Here is a 26026-nt window from a genome sequence, read left to right as displayed (position 1 = left end):
AATCCCAGGGAGAAATTATTATGCCATCCTTGTGCTTAATAAATTTCAGCTCAATATCATGCAGCAATTTTATTTTCATTGTCATCAATCCTCCTGTCACTCTGGAAATGATGCATAGAACTTAAGGAAAGCTGACAAATTGTTGATGACCTCATCTTTGGGAGAGCAGGGTATTGTAAGCTTCCCAGTAACATCCTTCACAATTATAAATGTATTAGATAGTAACGGCATTGAAGTAATTTTTCAGCTAGAGCTTGCCTAATAAATTAATAACCATCAAATCAGTGTATTATTTAGCTGCCATCCATTATTGGACAGTAGAAAACCTGGCTACTAATTCATCTAACAAGCCTTGAAATTTTAATATAGAATCACAAGAGAACAGCGAGAATACATAAAGTAAGGACTGATACAGGTATTTTTTTGATAATTAAAAAAATACTAGTTCTTTGGGATGGAAAGCTGTTGTTGATAAGGTCTCAATTCTACATTAAACATTTCTTGGCAGCAGGGTGGGGGGTAGTAACTATAGGTATAAGGTTTATGATCCAGCAAGTATTACACACCGTCTGTGCATTAATCACACATGCACAGTGCACATGTGGCGCACAGCAGGATAACCAATGGGGGAAATGGGAAGAGGAACACAAACCTGCATAGCATCCTTATGGATTGAGCAACTAAGGTGAACAAATGATGAACAGCCTTTTTATTCAGTGCCATTAGCCCAGCTGATTTATATCATTCACAGAGTATAATACACAGCTGAAATTCACTGATGCTGACAAATGCTCCCTGCAAAATTCCTCTTTTTAAAGAGCATCTTCTTAATGAAAAAATGTTGCAAATTTATTTTATTTTAGGGTGTAATAAGAGTTAAATCATGTTTAATCATACAGTTCATGTTTCATATCAGTTGGTTTAAAAAAAAGGTCTCACCAGAATGTTATTCCATTAAAACATTAATAAAACAGTACTGCACAACATTTCGGCTAGATTGCGCAGATGGCTAGCTGCATCTGTGGGGAGGTGCTGGTTACCAGCAGTGTGAGGACCAGCACATTCTTAGCCCACACACTGCTGGTGGCCAGCACTTCCCCACCTGTGCATACCTGTGCATTGCAATGCAGAGGTCAGGAACACACTGGAGGTCAAATGCCAATGTATTCTGTCTCTCACTGCATCACTGAATTCAGCACTCCAGGGGTACAGCTCGGTCATTCTGAGTATCTAACCCCTCAACTTTATGTCACGTACGCAGCAAAACCCCATTCATTTGCAGTTTTCTTTTTTTAAATCTTACTCACTCTGATTTTTATTATTTTCAATGAGTTAAATGTGCTTTTGAGTAAATTTATTATGCTTCATTATTTTTCTTTCATTTAAAAAATCTATTTTGTTTGTTGTTCAATGTCCCTCACCATGCGATAGTGATATGATCTGTTTTTAGGCATCAGTGCAGTTCAGAGGTGGGGCCTCAGATTCTACCACCCCATCACCCTTTTGGGATGACTTTGACAGCTAGGCCCAAAATTGAGAAGAGGTTTGTGTGTTTGTGGAAACGGCGCAGAGTTGAACATGAGGGTTTCACGTTCTTGATTCAGCCCAACATTTCAACTATTTTGTTGAGTAGCAGAATTCTAATTCTCAAAATAACTAGTTTACTGGACACAATATTAAAATTTTGATTAGGATAATGCACAATTTTAAAGGAAAAAGTGCTGCAGGAGAAAGAGAGGACAGTGAGTTACATGATGCTTTCAATGACAAAAACATTTTATACAATTCTATTAAATGGAACCACATTCAAGAAGATCAGTGTAAACACTTAAGAGTAGCTCAAAACTAATGTACCAAAGGTGCGGTTATTGAAGTAATTGTAATTTGACCAGAATACTTTCAAAAAGTTGTCCAGATTTTCAGACAATAATAATGATGTGATCTACTTCACATCAATAATGCATCCATTTCTGAGGTGAAGTAAATCAGACGGCAACTTCCAGAATCATAACATGTAAGACTAAATTTTCGGTTGCCCTGTTCCTCCATAAACTTTACTGAACCAGTAAATCAAGAGACTTAGCATTAAAGCTACGACAGCATTCAAGTTTAGTACTTTTCTAAACACACCAAGAAAGGTTGGGGATCATCCACTGTTGTGAATGAATTTTTAACCATTTTATGATCATTATCAAACAATTTCTTTGACATTCATTCATTCAGATTAATTATGGTGAGATAGTTAAAAGTTGGTAAAAGATAAAAATCAATTTCTGTCTCTTCTTTCTTAATCTCATTTTCTATCCCAGTCTTTATTTCATTTTCAATAGACTATTTTACCTTGGACTAAGCATTCCAATTTTCACTATCTGGTTTAGATCGTGTGCCTCAGTAAAGATTCTTTAATCTGATTTGTTGAATAGACACACTGCTCATACAGGTATGCAACACTGAAATGATTCTCCCACTAATGTAAACTATTGCAATACAACCACTAAAAGACAGAAAGAAAAAAATTGCAGATACTGAAAATCTGAAATTAAAACAGAAAATATGCATTAGATCAGGCAACATCTGTGGAGAGAGAAACAGAGTCCCAAATCCATGATCTTTCATCTCACCTTAGCACTGTTTTAACCATTTAATGTCCCTAGAAAACAACAAATACTGTTCATTTGCTGCTGATTGTTGAATCTCCACCACTGGGCTATACGTTGCTAGATATGGAGAGCTGCTCTGAAGGGCGGTCAGCCATGCAAACTAAAGTCCTGACTCGCATATATGCTATGATTTCAGGACCTGCTGACAGATACAGAAGGAATCTGTCAGTTTGCCCTGCTCATGGTGTCCAGAGACAGGACCCAATATTGCTGGGATTCCCTCATATTTCACTGGTTAAATCCCCTCTTAGCTCCAATTCCAATCAAACAAAATGCAGGATCTAAGACTCCATTGATTTCAATGGGGAAACTAGGCCTGCAGATTCAGAGGTAAACAGGAAGGTTTATTCTTTATTATATTGTTTTAGTTACTAATCATTTCTGTATGTTTTAATTAATTTTAAAAATAATTATTTTAACTTGCATCAATTTTAATAATTTTTAGATGTTTATGATCATGAAAATCCATGACAGTTTTGACAGAAAGCCTACCAGGAACATTTTAGGGTGGGGGTGGGAAACCTCCATACCACATCACATGAGACCAAGCCACCATCTAGACTTGTAGCTCAACTTGAGGGAAGGAAGGCCCAATGAATTTAGCCAAGTAAATGTGGGCCCGTGGGGATTGCGGACAGTAAGCCAGGTCCACAAGATCCAGCCAATTGTTTTTATTTTTCAGCTACATCTACAAATGTGACAATGGCAGGGTTACTCATTTTGCTGGAAGCCTTAAACTGAGAGAGTATTGGAGAGTAGAAAACATGCATTTACCCTATAAATATGGTAAATGGCAACATTTTGCATTTTTAAAAATACTCCACTGCTCAGATTCTATTTAAATAGCTGCTGAAATTCCATTTGCCAACAGTAAATAATCTGGCTCCCACTTCAGGAAAGCCTGAGGACCTTCCACTTCTTTCTCAAACAGAGGCCTAACCAGTTCCCCTCCACCAACATACTCAATCGCCTGGCTGAACTTGTCCTCACATTAAACAACTTCTTCAACTTCACTCACTTTTCTCCAAATCAAAGGTGTAGCTATGAACACTAGCACGAGCCAAGGCCATGCTCGACTTTTTGTGGGATATGGAGAATGGTCTTTGTTTTAGTCCGACTCAGACTCAATTCCCCTAGCATTTTCCCCCAATACACTGACGGCTGCATTGTTGCTGCTTCCTGCGCTCATGCAGAACTTGAAAATCTCAACACTTTTGAAGCCAATTCCACAGCAGTGACCCTGAGCTTCTGCTTTAATTCACCATCCCACTATGACCTTTCTGTTTGTGGCCCTCTGCACTGTCGCAACAAGGCCCAACGCAAGATTGAGGAACAACACCTCATCTTCCGTCAGGTCACATCACAGCCTGCAGGACTCAGTATTGAATTCACTAACTTTAAATAATTCACTCTTTCTTTCTGTTTGTATCAGGACTTGCCGTTTTTGCCTGCACCACCTCGCCCCACCTCCCCATCCCCAACTTGTCTTCTTTTTTTTCCCCCATTTGTATAGTCTGACCTGCTGGACATGTCTCAGTTGGAGAGATTATACAACATTACCCAGACTTTACAATATCAGCAGAACGTCACACAGGCAAAGGAGTTTAAATAGTTCTTAACAGCCAAATTATTTACCCAATCAGAGAAACTCCCTTGAATTTAAGGGTATGTTAACTACTTCTCGTTCCATAGATGCTGTCTGACCTGCTGAATTTTTCCAGTATTTTCTGTTTTTATCATTCATGGTTAACTGACTGGATAAGTGAGGGATTAAGAGTCTGAAGTAGTTTTTACACAATGAATAAAAATTCATTTTCTCACAATTTTGGAATAAAACAATATTGCTTTTCCCCCAAAATACTGCAAAATATTAGTAACATATTCCAAAAACCATTTCATTATGTCACCACTGTCCATTGCAAGAATCATGCATATCAGAAATATCTTTGAGCATGAGACTACCAGTTGGTACGAAGTGTCGTATCTAGAATTTTAGACTACTAAAAAAAACATTGGAAAGCTCTATCTGCAAAAGGAGTCTTCAACTCACTGTAACTTTCACGTAGAACTCTTATGTTTCTGAAGTAAAGGATTACCACTTTTAATTTATATATACATTTCTGAAGTAAACCATAGAACAATACAGCACAATACAGGCTCTTCGGCCCACCATGTTGTGCCGACCTTTAAACTACGCTAAAGACTACCTAGCCCCTTCCTCCCACTTATCCCCCTATTTTAAATTCCTCCATATGCTAACCTAACAATCTCTTGAACTTGACCAACGTATCTGCCTCCACCACTACCCCAGGCAGCACATTCCATGCACCAACCACTCTCTGGGTGAAAAACCTCCCTCTGATATCTCCCTTGAACTTCCCACCCATTACTTGAAAGCCATGCCCCCTTGTATTGAGCATTGGTGCCCTGGGAAAGAGGCACTGGCTGTCTACTCTATCTATTCCTCTTAATATTTTGTACACCTCTATAATGTCTCCCCATGTCCTCCTTCTCTCCAATGAGTACAGCCCAAGCTCCCTTAGTCTCTCCTCATAATGCATACTCTCTAAACCAGGCAGCATCCTGGTAAATCTCCTCTGCACCCTTTCCAACGCTTCCACATCCTTCTTATAATGAGGTGACCAGAACTTGACACAGTACTCCAAGTGTGGTCTAACCAGAGTTTTGGAGAGCTGCATCATTACCTTGCAGCTCCTAAAAGGATTACCATTTTTAATTTACATATACATTTCAGAAGTAAAGGAATACATTTTTAAGCAAGGCATGTGGCCTAAGACTAATTTTGCTGGATACAGCCTGCAACCCATAGTCCATTTGCTTACATGGACCTGATGTGGAGGGACAATGTTACTCTGCCCCGTCTTGGAATTCCCCTGTCTGCTTTAACAGAAGGCAAGGCTGTGTCTTCTGCCAAAGCTGTATGGCAAATTAATAGGCTTTAAATATCTCTAACATTCAGAGACATGCAAGAACAATTAATATTGATGAAAGTAATTTAAATGAAGTTGAAAATTTTGAATCAGAAAAAGTGCATGAAGAATACTGAAGTAATTACAAGCATTAAACAAAAGTAATTTTTACAAATATTTAAACTTACCTTCCCCTTTCCCTCCTAATCCACATCCCTAGAATGGTCAATGATTTTCAGATCCTGTGCCTGGTTCTCCAGCATAGTGATAAGGCATCACAGCAAGACTGGACTCCAGTGGGTCTTGGACTACCATATTTGACTACAGATGCACAGAAGTCCAAGACTTATAGAAATGTAAAATGGCTGATCGCAAACTACAGACTCTAACCAGCAAGACTTGGTATCAGTAACTATGAATCCATGTTGTAAGATTATTACCACAACAATATATCAGATTTACGAAGACTGCCAAAATAACTTAATGTGTAAATGGTGGAAAAAATAGTTCAATACTGGAATTTGAAGGACCTAAACCATGATTGGGGAATCACTAACATTTAAACCAACAAGGTCACAAGTTATTAGTAATTCCTGATGTGCACCATGGAATTTCCCATTTACAAATATTTAGGTAAAACAATTCCTTGCCTCCCTATCCAGCTATGCAATTCATCTTAATATATAAAGAGCTGAAGATTTAGAAAGAAAGCTTTTGTTGAATCTTGTCTTTACTGAAAACCATGTCCAATAATCATTAAATGTTTCAAATACATCAGTACTCTACAGCTACGGTAATTCAAATAAATGCATTGTGTCCTCAGTGCAACTTCTACTTTAGTAGTATTACATTTAACTAATTTGCTTGCCAAGATTTATTTTTGTACCACTAACCTGAGGCTACGTGATCGAGGACGCATGGCAGGAGACTGTCGTCCATCATCATCTGTGATGCTCTCTGTGCTGAAGTGCTTGCTGAGGAAATGCAGTTCATCGGCCGTGGGTTGATATGGCAGCTGGTGAAGTTTCTCCTGTGACGAGCAGGATGACTGTGTGCAGTAAACAAAATTTTTTTCTAAGTGCTATTTTTCATTAGCACAACTCCATTCTTCTAAATGACTAGAGTACATTAGTGAAGGAAGAAACAGGTATTCAAGCTGCAATAAAACAATTCAGTAAATCTCTCTCACAGAACATCACATCTGAAGCTCACACCTCAAACTTAAAGAATTTTAAATCACATTGCAGTTAAGTTGCTCTTGAAAAACAAGGCAAATTTATTTTTAAGAGTAAAATACAATTTTAAGTTGGCGTATTTGCTCTTAGTGGCCATCATCATCTCTGTTAAATTATTTCAGCAGAACTGTTTCAATTCAAAGCGAGCTGTAGTTGTGAATGAGGTGCTCTAAATGCAACCTATTCCTTGGACAAGTGGTTTAACAATGAATATCAAAACAAAAAATACAAAACAGGTCTTAGCCAGACTGCAAATCAGCTGTGAGCTCATATGTTGAGGAGTAAAAATCAAAAATAAATACCACTCATTACGCAAGCTCTTCAGCAGTAAATATAATACTAAAAGCTGAGTTCAATACTAATTAGCAAAAGGAAACAACTGACAGCTAGAAAGACATTGGGGTGGATCTTCGATTGCTCCAAAGTTTATAGCTGCTAACTCCAAGGCCATTTTATTTTTGTCCCACTGAAGTCCTGGCACAGATGTTCTTTGGGAATCTGGCTCCCAGAGTTTCAGCATACTTGACTGCAGCACGAAGGCCGTCTCAGCACAGGCAGCCTGCTGCTCTCACAGATTGGTTTCTACATCTGGTGAGGCTCACCAGCAGTCAAATTATCAATGCACCTGACTGTCAATGTCTTTGACATTTGCAGTCAGTTACTCATAGGACCCAATTTAAAAAAATGCTCAAATTAAAGATAATAATCTTTTTACATCAAGAAACATAACTACACCCCAAAAAATCAATTAAAACATTGATATTTAATAAACAAATCATAGAAAGAAATTGGCTGCAGTTTTCCTAGGAGGCAGTTTCTCCCATTCTTTTGAAAGATCTCAGAGCTTGTACTAGTTTAATTCTGTGCAGGATCAGCAGGCAGGCTTCCTTAATGGATAGCTGGAAAGCCTATGAAATTTTGCCCTGCCCTGTTAGACCCAGAAGAGCATCCTTTGCTGACAGCAGTTTGGTAGGAGTTGGTGTCATTGGCTTAGCCCTATGCCAGCACTGGAAACTTGGACTTCTGCTGGGATAATCTGTATATGCACTGGCCTTAAGGCAGAAACTCTGCTCTATTAAATTATTTTCTCAATTTTAAAGCCTTAAGACATAGGAGCAGAATTAGGCCATTTGGCCATCAAGTCTGCTCTGCCATTCGATCATGGCTGATTTATTTTTGCCTCTCAACCCCATTCTCTTGCCTTCTCCCCGTAATCTTTGATGCCCTTACTAATCAAGAACCTATCAACCTCTGCTTTAAATATACCCAATGACTTGGCCTCCACAGCTGTCTGTGGCAATGAATTCACAGATTCACCACCCTCTGGCTAAAGAAATTCCTCCTCATCTGTTCTAAAGGGACGTCCTTCTATTCTCAGGCTGTGCCCTCTGGTCCTGGACTCTCCCACAACTGGAAACATCCTCTCCACGTCCACTCTATTCATTCTTAAGTGAAAGCACAAAGTTGATTGCATTGGTATATCATATCTGGAAGGCTGACATTCGCAGAAACAGAAACATAACTAGGATTAGATCTATGGCCTTTGAACCTGTTCTACCTTTCACTATGAATATGACTATTCTCAGACCTCTAGATTAATGAACAATCACCTAATTCCTTTAGTCTGAAAAACTATCAGTCTCAGTCTTGCTTAAACCAAACAAGTGAACCACCACAGCTTCCGAGAAAGAACATTTTATTCTCTGTGCAAAGAAATTTTTCCTCACCCAAGCCCAAAATGACCATCAAGGGAATGGTCATTTTGGGCTTGGGTGAGGAAAAATCTTGCGATTATGCAGCCTAGTTTTAGACTTTGAACAACAAGCAGCAGCCTCTTGGTAAACCCCTCGGAATCTCTGATGTCTCAATGAGATCATCTGTCATTCGTTGAAATTTCAGTAACTTCAAGCCAATCTCTCATCATAGGGCAAATCCCCCATTCCAGGAACCAACTTAGCTGCCGCAAAGGGCTTGGCAGATCATTTTGGCTGTTCACACTCTGCTGAAAACTTCGCTGAGATCTCAAGTTACTGAGCACAGCACATTTTCAGAGCGACTCATTTCGAAGACTGGGATTGTGAAATTGACAACCACTCACCACAATGAGCTTCTGATATGGCCAGAAAAAAGTCAGGAGAGTGAGATCAACATTTAGTAATAGTAGAAGGGAGTAGTTTGGTTGTGGGATTCAATAATATAGCAAATCTGAAGCAAGAGACCAGCACTTGATAGTGAGGGGCAAAAAAATTTAGGACTTGGAGACTGGCACTTGGTATTACTGGTGATGGTTGTCTTGGGGGGATGGGGGGGGGGGTGATGGGGTGACGTGGTCCCCAAAGACAAAGCCATGTAATGTACTGGTTCAGTGTTGAGCACATTGACCTGGGAGCGCTTGACATTGGCACTCCCAGGACAATGAGGTGCAGACTCCCTTGCAATGCTCTCCAAAAGGAGTGCTGTATGTAATTTTGTGCGTCCCAACACTGAAATCCCATCACAAGGGTGACTGACGCCATGAAGCACCCTGTCATCGTACTAGAATGATGTGAAACAATCAGGAAGTGTTTTTTTTAAAATCATGTTTAACTTCAGGTGGGGGTGGGGGGGACGGTGGGGGTGGAGAATATAAATTGTCAGTTGTGTAATTTTGAAAAACCTAATTTCTAGACAAGCAAATCCATGCTGCATTGACTCCAGAGCAAGTATATCCTTCCTTAGGTATGGGCAAAGTATCCCAAATATGACCTCATCAAAAGCTGCCTTATATTTTAGCAGAATAATCTTTCTCATCTACCCCAATTCCTCTGCAATAAAGGCAATATACCAATTGAGTTCCTAATTATTTGCAGTAGTTGTGTATGTGTGGTTTCCTAACATTCCTTAGATTAGCCCCTATGGTCCCAGTGGATATGAAATCCGCAAATGGAACACCCCTATTTAGAAAGAGGGGACACAGAAAGCAGGAAACTGCAGGAAACAGGAAACTGCTAGCCTTACATCTGCAATTGGAAAAATGCTGAAATCCATTATTAAGGAAGCAGTAGCAGACATTTAGAAAATCAGAATTATAACTAAGCAGATTCAACATGGTTATCTGAAATGGAACTAGAGTTTGCCAAATTTCTTAAAATTCTGAGGATAAAACTTGCAGAGTGGGTGAAGGAGAATCAGTGAGGGGAGTATATTTGGATGTCCAAAAGGCAAGATTAGGTGTCTAATAAAAAATTCCTACACAGGAGCTCATGCCATTGGGGTAATATATTAGCATGGATAGATTAGCTAACAGAGTTGGGATGAATGGATCATTTTCAGGTTGGTGAGCTTCCACTAGAAGGGTAGCACAGGGAATCAGCACTGAGGCCCCAAATTGCTTACACAAGCAATATTAATGACAGAGATAGAAACAGTGGGAAACAAAAGCCAAATTTGTTGTGAACACAATATGTGGGAAAGTAATTTGTGAAGAGAACACAAGGAATTGTCAAAGGAATAGATAGGTTAAGTGAACGTGCATGCATTTGGCAGATGGAGAATAATGTGGGGAAATGGGTTATCCATTGTGGTAACAAGAAGAAAAGCAAAATATTGCTGAAATGGAGAGAGACTGCAGATTGCAGAGGAGTCTGGGTATTCTCATGCATGAACCACAAAGTTAATGCACAGATACAGCAAGAAATCAGGAAGGCAAATGGAACGTTAGCATGTTAGCACAAGGGTGAAGAAGCCTAAAATTAGGGAGGTCTTACTATAATTGAATAGGGTGTTACAAGGCCAGACTTGGAGTACTGAACACGGTTTGTCTTATTTAAGGAAGGCAGTTCAAAGAAGGTTCACTAGGTGGATTCCTACAATGACTGTGTTGTCTTACAAGGAACTGTGTAATGGTTTGGGCTTGTATTGATTGGAAATCAATCTTATTGAAACATATGATTCTGAGTGTATTTGAGAAGGTAGATGCTAAGAGGATGCTTCCCCTCATGAGGGATTCTACAACTAAAGAGGAAAGGTTAGAATAAAAAGTCATCCAGTTAAGATGAGGAAGAATTTCTTCTGTCATGACTTGTTGGAATTTTCTACCCCAGAGAGCTATGGAGGCTCACTCACTGAATATATTCAAGGCTGCGTTGCATTTTTGGACTATAAGGGAGTCAAAAGTAATGGAAAATATTCAGAAAAGAATATTCAGAAGAACACAGACACAAGAGATTCTGCAGATGCTAGAATCTGGAGCAACACACATGGAAATGTGTGTTTAGATGGACAGGTTTGAGGAGCAACATCTCATATTCCACCTTGGTAGTCTCCAACCTGACAGCCTCCACATCGATTTCTCTAACTTCTGGTAACCCCTCCCCTCTTCCCCATCACCCCCACCCCACCTTCCCCACCCCTTTGTTTTCCCTCATTCCTGTGGCCCTCTCACCCCTTCTCTTTCCCCTTCCCCCACCCTCATGACCTGCCCATCTATTCCCCACCTCCTTCCCTTTATTCCATGGTCTACTCTCCTCTCCTATTGAATTCCTTCTTCTTCAGCCGTTTGTCTCTTCTACCCATCACCTCTCAGCTTCTTACATCACTCCCTTTCATACCCGCTCCCCCACTCACCTACCTTCCCCCTCTCACCTGGACTCACCTATCCCCTGTCTGCACGTGCTCCTCCCCCTCCCCTGACCTTCTTATTCTGGCTTCTGCCCTCTTCCTTTCCAATCCCGATGAAGGGTTTCGACTCGAAACGTTGACTGTTTATTTCCCTCCATTGATGCTGCCTGACCTGCAGAGTTCCTCCAGCATTCTGTGGATGTCACGAAGAAGTTTTGTTTATCTATTTGTTATGCTTTCTCTTTAACTCGATTATTTTATTTATTTTCATTATTATCACTTTTCCTTCTTGGTTGCTACTCTTTTTCTCAAGACTCTTTTAAATGTACATCTTCTTTCTCTCCTGTCTCCATCTCTGACCAATTCAAACTGAACTCCTGCTTACATTTCAATTTTGCCCCTTTGCACTTACCACTGCTACCTTGAGTTGTATAATCTGCCCCTGAACAGTGCTGCCAGAGCACACTCTCCATATCCTTCTCTTCAACCTATATTGTGGCTTATCTGATCCTCAGGTCTACATCACATCTCAAATCATTCAATATTTTAACAAAAGGTACATTTCTTCCTTTCCTGGATAAAGTCAGAAGCTTAACCAAATTTGGGCGCTATTCCACCCATTTATCCTTATTGCCCTTCACTTTATCTTTATTCCTTGCTGTGTCTTCCACCAACCACTCTAATCTTTTTCTAATCGCCAATAATCTACCCTCAGTAAAGATTCCCCTTACCCCCATATCAGTGCAATTAGAGCTTGCAAAATTTCTTCTGTTGTTTTCACCTGCTCTTTTTCCCCACCAAAAGGCATATTGCCCAACTCAACATGAACATGATTTCTTCTCCTGTCTCCAGCCTTTCAGTCCTCCTGGGACACTTCCACCAGTGTGCAGTCTTCTCTTGACCTTAATATTGTAAACTGTTACCTTAAAGGTAGAAATTCATTCTAGTTCATTGATACAATATACTAGCATGCCTGGGTGTCATTGTGCATAAGCGCTCCAATCACAAACAACACTGAAGCATATTACATTGGTCAGGAACCACAACTAATTGATTTCCCCATTATGATGCATTGCAAAGTGTACATATAAACTGTGTCAGTTTATCTAGGCCACAATCTCTGGGTGGAACTTAGGATCCTTACTGCATTGCAGGAAGATGTTTGAGCTCATGCAGATTTCTTGCACAGAAATCTATTCTGTTCCATTCTCTTGCTCTTTCTCTGTAGCCCTGAAAATTATATTCCCTCAACTGCCATTCCCAACTAGATGTCTGTTTTGAATATCCTTTCAGGCAGTGAGATCCAGTTCACAACTACTTCCTGTGTAAAAGAGGTTTATCCTCACATTCACCCATGTTCCCTTTGCCCATCACCTTCGCTGTGGATAAGTTGAAAGTTATTGTTGTTCCTCGACTCAGCATAGTCTATTCCTATATCCTCCTCAAGATAGAAAGATAGAACTGTATAAGCAGAAAGATGTACGTTGATTTCAACTCGAGTCACTCAATGGGAATCTCGTGAAACCAGGTGGAAAATGAAGTTTTACATCCTGCCAAATATTGACTTACAATTCAATGAGGCTTAAAAGTAGGCAAGGTGTAAGCCAACCATTGCACATGATTGTCAGTTTCCTGGGTAAAGATAAGAATATCCAAATACCTTAAGCCTAATCCTGAACCAGCAAACTGAGTTCCTCTTTTTTACTCAGTTCTTTTCTCCTCTTACTACTTCTTTATCTACTTAAGATGCAACCTCTCTGATGCCCTCTGCAGCTTTAACAATTTCAGATTTCTTCCCAACACACAGGAGAATGAATCTTAAGCTGCATTCTTTAGTGGACAGTCTCGAGCCTCTTTGCTGGTTTACTCATGGTCGACGTTTCTCTACACCGGAGGAACCAAACACAAATTGAGTGAAATCTTCCATGTACATGTCTTATCTGTGCAGAACTGTAATATTGTCCTACTAATGGCTCAGCATCTCAACTTTTCCCACCTATAGTGACTGTAATATCAAAGCTGATGTATAACTTAAGCTTTAAGAACAGTATTTAATCTTACTGCTAGTACAACTGCTCTAAACAAAAGCTTCAGACTCATCTAGATGCTCTGTCCATTCTCTTCACAAAATTGGTTACTAGTAATTTAAGAATAATCTGTCAATGAAAAAAGTGGGGCTGTGTAACATTTGGATGAGAATCCTGCCTCTAGCTTCACCTTTACAGAATGATAGAATTGTACCAATGTTAAAGGAGGCAGCTGAGGCATTTGATCCAGAGTTTGTGCCAGCTTTTTCAAAAAGCACACCATACAGCAACAATCTTTAGCTATTTTCCCCTTTCTTACAACTCGAGCATTTGTCCAACTTTAAAAACAACTTAAACTGTATAAACCAATCTATCAGTAAATACATTTGAAATCTCAATTCATTGTTGCGCAAAATGAAAAGCATTTCCTCGTGCATCTCTGCAAATTACTTTAGAACTAAATTTCCTCTTGACATTCTTTGCTCCAAGGAGGACAACCCGAACTTTAGTTGTGTATCCTAAATCCATGACCCTTATCTGGTGCTTTGATTCTTTTTATTTCTCATAATGTTGTCATGCATAGAGCTTTTCTGTTTCATTTTATCCTATTTGCACACTTTTGCTCTTTTATCCGCCAGTTTTAAATCATTTGACCATCAAGAAGCTAGTAAATAATCAGACAGATGAACTCCCTTCATGTTTTTCGATTATTTATTTCACACCTTTTTTCAAATTTTCCAGCCTTATTAAAATGATGGCTGTACTTCTAGGTATCAAAAACTGTCATTTTCCTATTCAAATGCTATGCAATTTGTTCTGCATTTCCAGTATTTGTTTTTACTTTGGATTTTTAGTATTTACTGTTATTATTTTTCACTTGAATTACACTTTTTTTTTGAAATAAGTTCAAAGAAAAAATTGCGATGTGAACAGATTAATAATGGCAACAAGGTCAAATGGTTTTAATCTGATACAAATGTCAGTAGTACTTCACATGATATGCTTCAACATTTCATATCGATAAGGAAAAGATGAATAATGTTTAATATTTCAGAAGCATCTACAATAAAAGTTCATTTTCTAATCATTTAGTATTAAGCACCAATATTGTGGTATTATAAGAATAGCATTGAAGGTTAAAAGGCAAAGAGTGCAAATGGAAATTCAAGCTTGATTTACTGAAAATGTTATTTCCAAAACTGGCATGAATAATTGAGTGTTTTGGGGCCCTCCCAATTAAAAGACAGGCATGTTTGCAACAAATGCAATCACCAATTATCACAGAATACTTAATTGAATGAATATTAATTAAAATAATGGCTTTATATATTTGCATTTTCTGTTGCCAATACTTTTTTTTTAAACACTTAAGATGCAAACATAATGGCACTTTACGTGAGAAAAATCCTGTTGGTAAATTTTTTTTTAAGTACTGAAATTACTAAAAGGCCATGAACAGAATTTGCTAAAGAGAAGAGAAGCAAAATTTACAGAGGACTGTGAATGACAACCAGCATTTAGTCCAGAAATAGGAAGGATCAGACAGAAGGAAATGTAAAGCATGCTACAATGAGTTCAAAACACTTGTGGGGAACAAGGCTGATTAACTCCAGGCTATGAGGCCACAAGGAGCAACTGACAATAGCAATAGGAATGGGCTTATAATACGAATTCAGTACAGACAGGGAAGGAAACAAAGTGAATAGCACTGATCATTGAAATTGGGATTGTGTATTCGAGAATTCATAAAAGGAATCACTCTGGTTAGAATTATGCAACAACTGAGAAACTATCATGCTGCCATGATACACTGAAGACCTCATCAAATGTAAAAGGAAGCTGGAGGGCCAAATTTACAGGCAAATCATAGCAAGATGCAACTACTAACAATGGACTCTTCAATTATCCCAAGTTAGCAAAATTTCAATAATCTGGCATACTCAGGACTTTGGTGGTGCCAGACTGGCAAGATTTTCCAGACTGTTGGATACTATTGCCATTAATACCCCAACGTCATTTTAAATCACTTTTTTAAAAAATGTTATAGTATTATAATAAATTTTCCAGTGAACCCAGTGAGTTTAAAGGGAGCACAGAAAGCAGGGGCCATAACAGGGCCCCAATGTTGACAGAGGGTGTGGGAACCGGGGTGCAGTGAGTGGAAAGAGAGCACAACAAACATCACCGGGTGAGCCAGATGCTGAACCTTCAGGATTTCTGAATAGTAGATCATTGGAATTTTACTGTATATATCATGAAAATCAGTGTATGAAGAGCAAAGAAAGGTATAAGTTACCAAAAAATGAATACAAGAACATCTTGAATAGCATGCCTTAAGCCCAACAAGGGATCTAATGAAAGGAGGCAGGGAGTGCCAGGGAGAATTGTGAGAATGGTGTAAGGAACAAAACACTCAAGTGGAGAGATGAGACAGAATGTAGGCTGATCTCCTTGAAGCATAAAAGATTAGGAGGAAATTTAACAGAAATATTTAAAAATTGATTATTTTTTTTTAATGAAATTGGATAAATAATGGGATTAGAGGAATTTCAGGTCCAGTACTAACAGCAGGGTATTGTGACTAATTGGTTAGCACAAGTGTGACAGACAGCATATTTTCCTATGGTATGTACTTTTACAATTCATTAAATTAGATGACAGTATCAATACAGGTAATCTGGAATATGCAAATAATCCTTAACTGGTAAAAGTGATAATTTATTGCAACATAATCAATACATACAGAGACTGTGGAACTGGGTGTATTGGTTCCATATCCAGAAGATGGCAGGGAGGCCAAGGACCACCGGCGTCCATCAGTCCTGGAGTTTGGGAGAGAGAAGATACAGAATGGTGGCAAGTTAGCCTTCATAATCAATTCATGTGATAAACATTCTACATGTGACACTTATTACAGTGAATTGGAACTCCATCTCATCAGTGTGTTTCACAAAACAGAGAGAGAAACAGAAATGTCGGAAACACTCAGACAGCATTTTCCAGAGCGGGAAACAGAGTTAATATTTCAGAGACAACAAGAGACTGCAGATGTTGGAATCTAGAGCAAAAAACAAACTGCTGGAAGAATTCAGCAGGTCAAAGTAGCACCTGTGGAGGCAAAGGGATGGTCAACATATTAGGTCATGATTCTTCATCAGGACCCTGCAAGGGAGTTAATGTTTCAGCTTGATTTTGATGACATTTTATCAGAACTGGAAACAGTTTAGTTGAAACCAATTTTAAGATATAGAGAAAGGGAAGAGGGAAAAACAAAAGGAAAGGTCTATGATAAGATAGAAGACATTAAATGGGAAAATGAATGATGGTGCAAATAGGCTACGTAAACAATGGGCTAGGAAGCAGTGCAAAGGCAACAGCAAAATCATTATTTGAAATTTTCCAAATCCATGCTGAGTCTGTTCTGTTGTAACATGTCTAACCAAAAGATGTGGTGCTGTTCCTCAAGCTTAAATTGAACTTTACTGGAATAATGTGGGACAGAGGGGCTAGACTGGGAATGGGATAGATGCAATCTGAAGCATGGATCATGATTGTAGGCTGAACAGAAATATTCCACAAAGTATCCATTTGGCATTTGGTCCTTCCCGTGAGGGGAAAAGGAATTGTGGGTAGCCAGCACAGTACACTAAACTGAACGTTCCTGTATATTAACAATTATTCAGCTGAAAAGTTAACTCTGCTTTTCTCTTCATAGATGCTGCCTGGCTTTGAGTATTTTCAGGATGGATAAGAAAAATTGTTGTTCCCCAAACCAACCAAACTGATGAAATCAGGATATTGCTAATTCTACTAGTGATATTTTAGTGCCAAAAAGAAGGCAGATGTAAAATTGGATCAGAATAATCGTATTATTTATTCTGGAGATCATCTAATTTTAAAATAATATTAGAGATAAATTCCTCAAAAAAAAAGTACGCTTCTAACATGTAAATATGGCTATGAAATGTTAAAATTACTTGAATGCATTTACTCTTTGGTAAAACAAACTGTATGCCAAAAAATTCTTAGAAGTAAGTGTATGTCGATTAGAGGAATAAAGGAGAAGAAAAGCATTTGGATTTCAAGGTAGAGAAAAGCATTACTGATTATCTTTCAGAAATTGGGTAATACACATTATCATCTTCTTAACAGAATCAGCCAAGTACCAGCTTAGTTCTTGGTGATAGATCTTGTAACATTAATAGATCAGATATAGGTAATAGGGATAAGGTTCTACAGACTGAATATAATTGAAAATATTTTTAAAAAGGACCTCAAAAGACACAAATCTCAGGATTAATGCCAGTGCCACATGCTAGTCAGGGTAGAAGGATAAATCAGACGAATACATGGCTCAAGAGATGATGTAAAGAGGGATTTAAATTCCTGGTACACTGGAAGTGGGACTTGTCCCTGGGCAGGAACAGAACCGATGTCCTGGAGAGGCTGCTGCTGGGGAGGCTTTAAAGTAAAATGGCAGGGGTATGCAAAACTATGCTGAGAAAAAGAAGAGGAAACAAAGGTGGAAACACAAGAGAGGAAAGAAAACAAAATAATGGTAAGGGGCCTAAGAATGTTAAAAGGATGGGTCCAAAGGCTTTGTGCCTAAATGCATGGAACACTCATGATGAAGCAGATGAATTCATCGTGCAAATAGATGTTAACAGGTATGATATAACTAGGATTACAGAGACATGGCTGCAGGGGGAGAAGCGATGGGAACTGAACATCTAAGAGTACTCAATATTTAAGAAGGACAGGCAAAAAGGCAAATAAGATGGGGTAGCGTTGCTGACTAAGGAGGCAATTAATGCAAAAGTGAAGAAGGATATTAGCTTGGATAATATGGAATCTCTGTGTGCAGAGCTAATTGCCAAGAGGCAGAAAACACTTGTGGGAGTTGCATACAGATCCCCAAACTATAGTTGGGGATGGCACTAAACAGGAAATTAGAGCACATGTACTAAAGATACAACTGTAAGCATAGGTGACCTTTAATCTACACATAACTTGGGCATATCAAATTAGTGGAGGGGAATTCCTCAATGGTATACAGAATAGCTTTAGGTTTTAGGGACCAATCTGTCAAGAAACCAACTAGAGAGGAGTCCATTGTGTATTGAGAAAGAATTACAAGGCCCCTTGGGAGCAATGGTCATAATATGACAGAAATCTTCATTACGCTGGACAGTAATGTAATTGACTCTGAGAACTGACTCTAAATAAAGGAAATTACAATGATATGAGGCCTGTGTTGGCTGATATGGATTGACAAATGTCATTATGGGGTTGACGGTGGATCGACAATGGCAAACATTTACATTGTGCATGGATAAACTACAATTGTTCATTCCTGTCTGACACAAAAATAAAACAGAAGGGTGACCCAAGCATGGCTAACAAAGGAAGTCAGGGATAGTATTAGAGTCAAAGGAGAGAGATATAAATTGGCTTGAAAAAAAGAGCTAACTTGAGGACTGCAAACAGATTAGAACTCAGCAAGAGGAGCAAGGAATTGGTATTGGTTTATTATTGTCACTTGTACCAAGGTACAGTGAAAAGCTTGTCTTACAAACCGATTGCACAGGTCAATTCATTACACAGTGCAGTTACATTGACTTAGTACAAAGTGCATTGATGTAGTACAGGTAAAAACAATAACAGTACAGAGTAAAGTGTCACAGCTACAGAGAAAGTGCAGTGCAATAAGGTGCAAGGTCACAACAAGGTAGATCGTGAGGTCATAGTCCATCTCATTGTGTAAGGGAACCGTTCAATAGTCTTATCACAGTGGGGTAGAAGCTGACCTTAAGTCTGGTGGTATGTGCCCTCAGGCTCCTGTATCTTCTACCCGATGGAAGAGGAGAGAAGAGAGAATGTCCCGGGTGGGTGGGGTCTTTGATTATGCTGGCTGCTTCACCAAGACAACGAGAGGTAAAGACCAAGGACGGGAGGCTGGTGTCCGTGATGCGCTAACTCCGTAGATGTAGTGTACTTGGAGTTTCAGAAGGCTATTGACAAGATTCCACATGGGTGATGTGAGCGCAACATTAAAGTGCATGGGTTTGGGGATGATGTACTTACATGGATAGAGAACTGGTCAGCAGACACAGAGGAAATAGAGTAGAAACAAACTGGTCCTTTTTCGAGTGGCAGGCAGTGAAATGTATAGGATTCAGTGTTTGGATCCTAGTTATTTGCAATACATATTAATGATTGAGATGAAAGAATTAAATGTAATATTTCCAAATTTGCAGAGAGCATGAAAGCTGGATGGAAACAGAGCAGAGGATGCACAGAGGCTCCAGGGTGATTTGGACAGGTTGATTCACTGGGAAAATGCATGACGGATGCCGCATATTGTGGATAAATGCGAGGTCATCCAGTTTGGTGGCAAAAACAGGAGGGTAGATAATTATCTGAATGGCAAGAGTTAGGAAAGGGGAAGTGCAATGAAACATGGGTGTCCTTGTACACCAGTCAATTAAAGTAAGGACAAGCTGTTAAAGCAACAAATGCTATGGTGACCTTCAAACTGAAAGGAGTTAAGTTGAGTAACAGGGATAGCTTACTCCAATTGTACAGGACCTTGATAAGATGACATCTGGAGTATTGTGTGCAGTTTCGATCTCCTGTCTGAGGAAGGATGTTCTTGCTATGGAGAGAGTGCAACGAAGTTTTACAGACTGATTCCTGGGATGGCAGGACAGATGTATGAAGAGAGATTGGGACAACTGGGTTTATGTTCACTGGACCTCAGAAGAATGTCAGGAGACCTCATTGAAACTTAGAAAATCTTGGTGGGACTGGAGAGACTAGATGCAGGAAGGCTGTTCCTGAAATCCAAAACCAGGGAATGTAACCTAAGGTCACGAGATAAGCTATTTGGGACTGATCATGTGGAGAAATTTCTCCACCTAGAGTGGTGAACCTGTGAAATTCTCTATCATAGAAGACAGTTGAAACCAAATGATTAGGTATATTGCAGAAGTTAAATATGGTTCTTATGGCTAAGGAGATGGTATTGGTTTATTTTTGTCACTTGTACCAAGGTACAGTGAAAAACTTGTCTTGCATACCAGTTGCACAGATCAATTCATTACACAGTGCACTGAGGATGTACAGGGTAAAAACAATAACAAAATAGAGAGTAAAGTGTCACAGCTACAGGAAAGTACATTGCAGGTAGACAATAAGGTGCAAGTTCATAACAAGGTAGATTGTGAGGTTAAGAGTCCATCTCATCATTTAAGGGAACTGTTCAGTAGTCTTATCACAGTGGGATAAAAGCTGTCCTTGAGCCTGGTGGTATATACCCTCAGGCTCCTGTATTTTCTGCCTGATAGGAGAGGAGAGAAGAGAGAATGACCTGGGTGGGTGGGGTCTTTGATTATGCTGGCTGCTTCACCAAGGCAGTGAGAGGTATAGACAGAGTCCATGGAGGGGAGGCTGGTTTCCATGATGTGCTGGGCTGTGTCCACAACTCTCTGCAGTTTCTTGCAGTCCCGGGCAGAGCATTTGCCATAACAAGCCGTGAAGCATCCAGATAGGATGTTTTCTATGGTGCATCAATAAAAGTAGGTGAGTGTCAAAGCGGACATCGCAAATTTCTTTATGAAGGGATATGGGGAGAAATGAGGTACGCAGCACTGAATTTAGATGATTAACCATGATCATCTTGAACGGTGGAGGAGGCACAAAGGACCAAAAGACCCACCCCTAATGCCTGTTTTCTACACTTCTCTGTTTCTATGATTTTAACATTGCATCTTTTTTTAGCAATGCCTCTTACGGCTGGAGTTTTTAATACATGTCATTGACAATGTTTTGCTAAACCATATGCACAAGAAGTGAGAGGAAGCCTTTTGAACTGAACTAACAATGCAAAAATTGCAAGTCTTCAGATACTGGAAGCAACTCATAAAACACAAGTTGATACTTCCAGCCAGTACAGTTTATCATTGAAGACCGAGGTTATTAAAATCTAAAGACTTAATAGAAAGAAACCTAAAGTAGTCATAAATTACTTCAGAGTAGATGAGTTTCCATCAAATATTTATATCATCAGGTGATCATTATAGGAACACAGGCTCAGAATTAGGAACCACTGTAGTAAATAATAACATTCACTGTTGAACCGTGTTCAAGTCCTTCAGAATTTAAAATGGACCAATCTGATTTATTCTAGATTAATAATCATGATTACTACAGATTAGAATAAAGATCTGTGTTCTTTTAACAGCAGGAAAAAGAAGCTGCAAAATTGTAAGCTAAAAGGGGGCTACTGGCATCATTACAGCAGGTTTTTATATTCAGAACTGATGCTAAGTGGAAACTGTAAGGTTTCTTTGATTTGCTTGGCTCACCAGCATAAGATGTGGGTATGGGTTCCACGTGGTTTGTTTATCTTCACCAACACTGTGTTGCCATCTGTTCAAAGTCACTGAATAACAAAATACCTGCCCTTCAAAGAGTAGCTAAGCCACGCATCACCAGTACTAAAGTCTTAGTTATATTTAACAATGAAAGCAAAGGGGATTCATTAATAGTAAGTTAAAAGGCTTTTAAATGCTTCATGTAAATGGTAAAAGTAATCGAGATTGAATCTTAAAATTACTATCATATACACCTCTTTAAGGCAGGCACGATAGTGTAGTGGTGCCAGCGACCACTACAGTATTACAGTGCCAGCGACCTGAATTCAATACCGGCCGCTGTCTGTAAGGAGTTTGTATGTTCTACCCGCAACTGCGTGGGTTTCCTCTGGGTGCTCCGGTTTCCTCCCACATTCTAAAGACGTACAGGTTAGGAAGTTGTGGGCATGTTATGTTGACGCCGGAAGCATGGCAACACTTGCGGGCTGCCCCCAGAACACTCTATGCAAAGATGCATTTCACTGTGTGTTTCAATGTACATGTGACTAATAAAGAAATCTTATAAAAGGGATATTATCTCAATTTCTGATGTGGAGCTGGGCCAATGGAGTACAAGCCTTGAACCTTATGCCAACAGAATGCCATCCAGAAGAAGGTACCACTAATGTAAAATAGTGTGTAGGTTTGGTTTTTCCCAAAGGCAGTGCCCACAGGTAGACAAGCAAACCTGTGGAGCCTTTGCCAGCTCTCTCAAGTCATTACAGAAGCAGTGAAAGCAACTTCTCTCATCAATCTTTCCCAGCTTGATGCCATGGGGTGGAAGGTTTCAGCTAAACACCAAAGATGGACAGAAAAAGACAATTGACTCTTGTTAATGGGGTTTATTATATCAGGCTGGATATATTAGCTTGTACAGACAATTTGGAAGCTACTGACTGATAATTGATCATTATTAAATTAAACATGCCTCAAAGTGCCATTCAGAATAAAGCACTCTGGGCACAAACATGAAGGACAATAGAATTAATGTGTGTCTGCTAGGAAGTTTTGATTTCCAGACATTAAATGATCCAATAGTCATGTACTGAGAACTGTGGGAAGGACTGAAATATTTGCAGATTTTCTAAACGATTGTTTTTTTTAAAAGAAAGAACTGTATCACAGAAGACACTACGGGAACCATCTAATAGATCTACTCTCAGAATGACTCCAAATAAATTCAGACCTCCAAATTGGGGAATAAGTGAGTAATAATAGCACTGTTGGATTTAACATAATCAGCCACATGCACATGGCTGAAAATGCAATATTAATACTAGATTATAAACAAGCCTGTTGCAAAATAGCCGAGGACTTGAGTGGGGTTGAATGAAGTATATAACTGAATGGAGATAACTGTAACACGAGTAAGAATTATTAGTCATCTGTGCTTGCACATAAAGTGGCCATGCATGTTTCTCAGTTCCAAAGGACATGTGGTTAAAAATATAAGTAGAAGGCGGGCATTCAGCCTCCAATGAAAACCAAAAAACTACAGATGTTGGAAATCAGAAATACAGACATAAAATGCAGGTTGGGCAGCAAATGTAGAGAGAGAACGTTTCAGGCCAAAGAGTGTTCATCAAAACATGTCTGATGAAGGGTCTTTAACCTGAAATGTTAATTATTTCTCTTTCTGCAGATGATGCCTGACCTACTAAGCATTTCCAATATTTTCTGTTTTTAATTCAGTCCTTCAAACATGTCCCACCATTCAGTTAGACTGCGGCTGATCTCTCTCTAACACTCCAATCCATCGCTCTTAATCCATACTTTTTGCTAATCTGCCTCAAAGATCAATTCATCTTCTCTTCCATAAGGTATTTGGGATTGTTTAAGACTTCTACCAGCTCTTAAACACATGCAATTTCATTCTTTTCCTGGATTCACATGCCAGTAGAGATGCTTTCTTTATATCAACCCTAACAAATCTCCTATGTGATGTTGACATAGGGTGTCAGATCAAATGGGGATAAACAAAGCAGAATGGGGCGGGAACCACTATCATGGACAAAATGGGCCAAATGGCCTCCTTCTGTGCTGCAAATTTCTATGATTCAAATACAAATATTTACCAGGGTAGAATGCAAAGAAAGAAAGATTTATTCAGGACTAGAATTAAAACTGAGAACTGAAAAGTTGTTAGTTTTTAATTATTGACAACTCTTTGTATAAAGTCCAGAACACTCCAAATACAGCAGAATGACAAAATATGCCCAGGATTCTGGAAAAAGATTAATAATTATTTCTATTCTTATAAGAAAAAGGGAAGAACATTAAAACACAGGAAAAACAAGAACAGGTCCCAATCAACAGCTTTATAGTGCTGGGATAGGTGCAGGAAATGTAAGAAGAACATTCTGAGAAAGGACACGTTCTGGGGTTTTGCTGGAAGCTCATTCATTTAATGGTAAAGCTGCTCCATTATACCATGACATTATTTGTTACAATTGAAAATTACTTAAAGCCAAGAATAAATCAAAACACTTCATGAATAAAGCACGTCACAATTTTACAGAAATATTAATGACAAACATTAGCGACAGACTACCATTTAATAAAACAGAAAGACACGGAAATTAGTCACAGAGGTTATTACTTCTATAACAAAAAAATACCAATACACCGAACAGGCACCATTAATTTTGCATTAATCTAAACAGGTTAGCACAAGGAGGACAAGAGGAGCTTGGTTTTCATTAACGTACATTTATTTGCTGATCCAACGGCTTCAACTGAGCAGGTTCTTCAAGAAACCACATTATCTATTAGATACAATTTAAGTGTATTCTATTTCCCAAAGAGTCAACGTTCAAACTACAGTTGGTGCACTATTTTGCATACACACACACACAACTAAAAGTGAAATATTCTGTTCACTGCTGCATTTTCCATGCAAAAAACACATGCAAACATGTAAATTCAGCTGCAGAACATGCAATAAATATGACAGCAACACCTATTTTGAGTGTTACCTGTCAGCTCTGTGACCATGGCTGCATCGAAAAAATAAAATGACATTAATGGCTAGCAAAACAATGCAATACAAAATAATATACAGTCAAATAAGTTGATGTATTTATCAACACTTGTGATAAACACAAAACGGACTACTTTGGAGTCTACTTTTATTTCAATCATAGAGTATCTGGAACAAAAATGATTTTTGTTGGATCAGGTGTTCACAGCAGCAAGTTATTTCTGAAGAGTACATGATGTACTTTTATTGTTTATTCTTAAAGAAGTCCAATTTTTTCCAGTAGCTACAGTAAACTATTGGCTTCATTGAAAAATTAACAATAGTATGCAAGATCTCTTTTTACACAGAATTTGTTTTTACAATGTTCAAAATATTTTATGACATATAAATGCACAAATTGTCTTAAAGTAGTTTCTTGCATCACTGAGCAGAAATGAATAAGTTGGTGGCACGAAAAGGGAACTAATTACAGGTCCATACTACAACGTTTCACCCAATAAATGATCAAATACCTTTCCTCTCCTTTTGTATTAAGTCCTGTGCCTGTTACTACCTCCTACAGTAAGTGACAAAGTGATCAGGGTTACAAAATGCTGCTCTAAAGCTCCCACATAATTAGACATTACTTAATGTTTTTAGACTGTATTGTTGAAGCAAAATTTGCCAATGGCATTTGCCACTAACAAGATGAGCCAATTTTTGAAAACAACACAAGTAGTGAAGCAAGAACACCATAAGGGTGAAGAGAGACTTGTAAAACATAGGCATTAAGGAGGCAACGTAACTTAAACAACACTTTAACGGACTTTTCTTTGCAGTATACAAGAGATTTTGCAAGTCAGGTTCCTTAGTAATTGTTTTATATCAAAATGTAACAAGGTTCACTTATGAGGCAACTTCAATGAAGTGAACTTCCTAAAGTATTCCCCAATGATCAAAACAGCACTGAAACAACAACCGAAGTAAGAGAGAGTGTGGCATAATTGAAGAGATATAGTTTGACGACCTTTTTGAAGGTAGAAAAAAAGGTGGAAAGTCAGAGCGTTTTGGAGAGAAACAGAAAACAGTATACAAAAGCCAAAAGAGGATATGATGCACAGAAGACTGCAGTAAGAACAAAGTAAGTTCAATGGCACAAGGCTAGAAGACGTTACAGAAATAAAGTGGATCGAAACGTGGAG

At 38.8% G+C, this 26026-nt stretch overlaps 1 protein-coding gene across 1 annotated transcript in view; it reads right to left on the bottom strand.

Annotated features, from left to right (window-relative positions):
• The window catches only part of mast2 (microtubule associated serine/threonine kinase 2), a 306466-nt gene that overhangs the window by 62347 nt on the left and 218093 nt on the right, over window positions 1-26026 (bottom strand). The window contains 2 exon segments of the mRNA XM_052013169.1: window positions 6484-6638; window positions 16195-16273. Coding sequence (XP_051869129.1) covers window positions 6484-6638; window positions 16195-16273 — 234 coding nt within the window.

This window comes from Pristis pectinata, chromosome 3 (genome assembly GCF_009764475.1).
Source record: "Pristis pectinata isolate sPriPec2 chromosome 3, sPriPec2.1.pri, whole genome shotgun sequence".
In the NCBI taxonomy this organism is placed as follows: Eukaryota; Metazoa; Chordata; class Chondrichthyes; order Rhinopristiformes; family Pristidae; genus Pristis; species Pristis pectinata.
The sequence above is the reverse complement of the archived record's forward strand: the minus strand, read 5'-3'. Positions and strand labels throughout refer to the sequence as shown.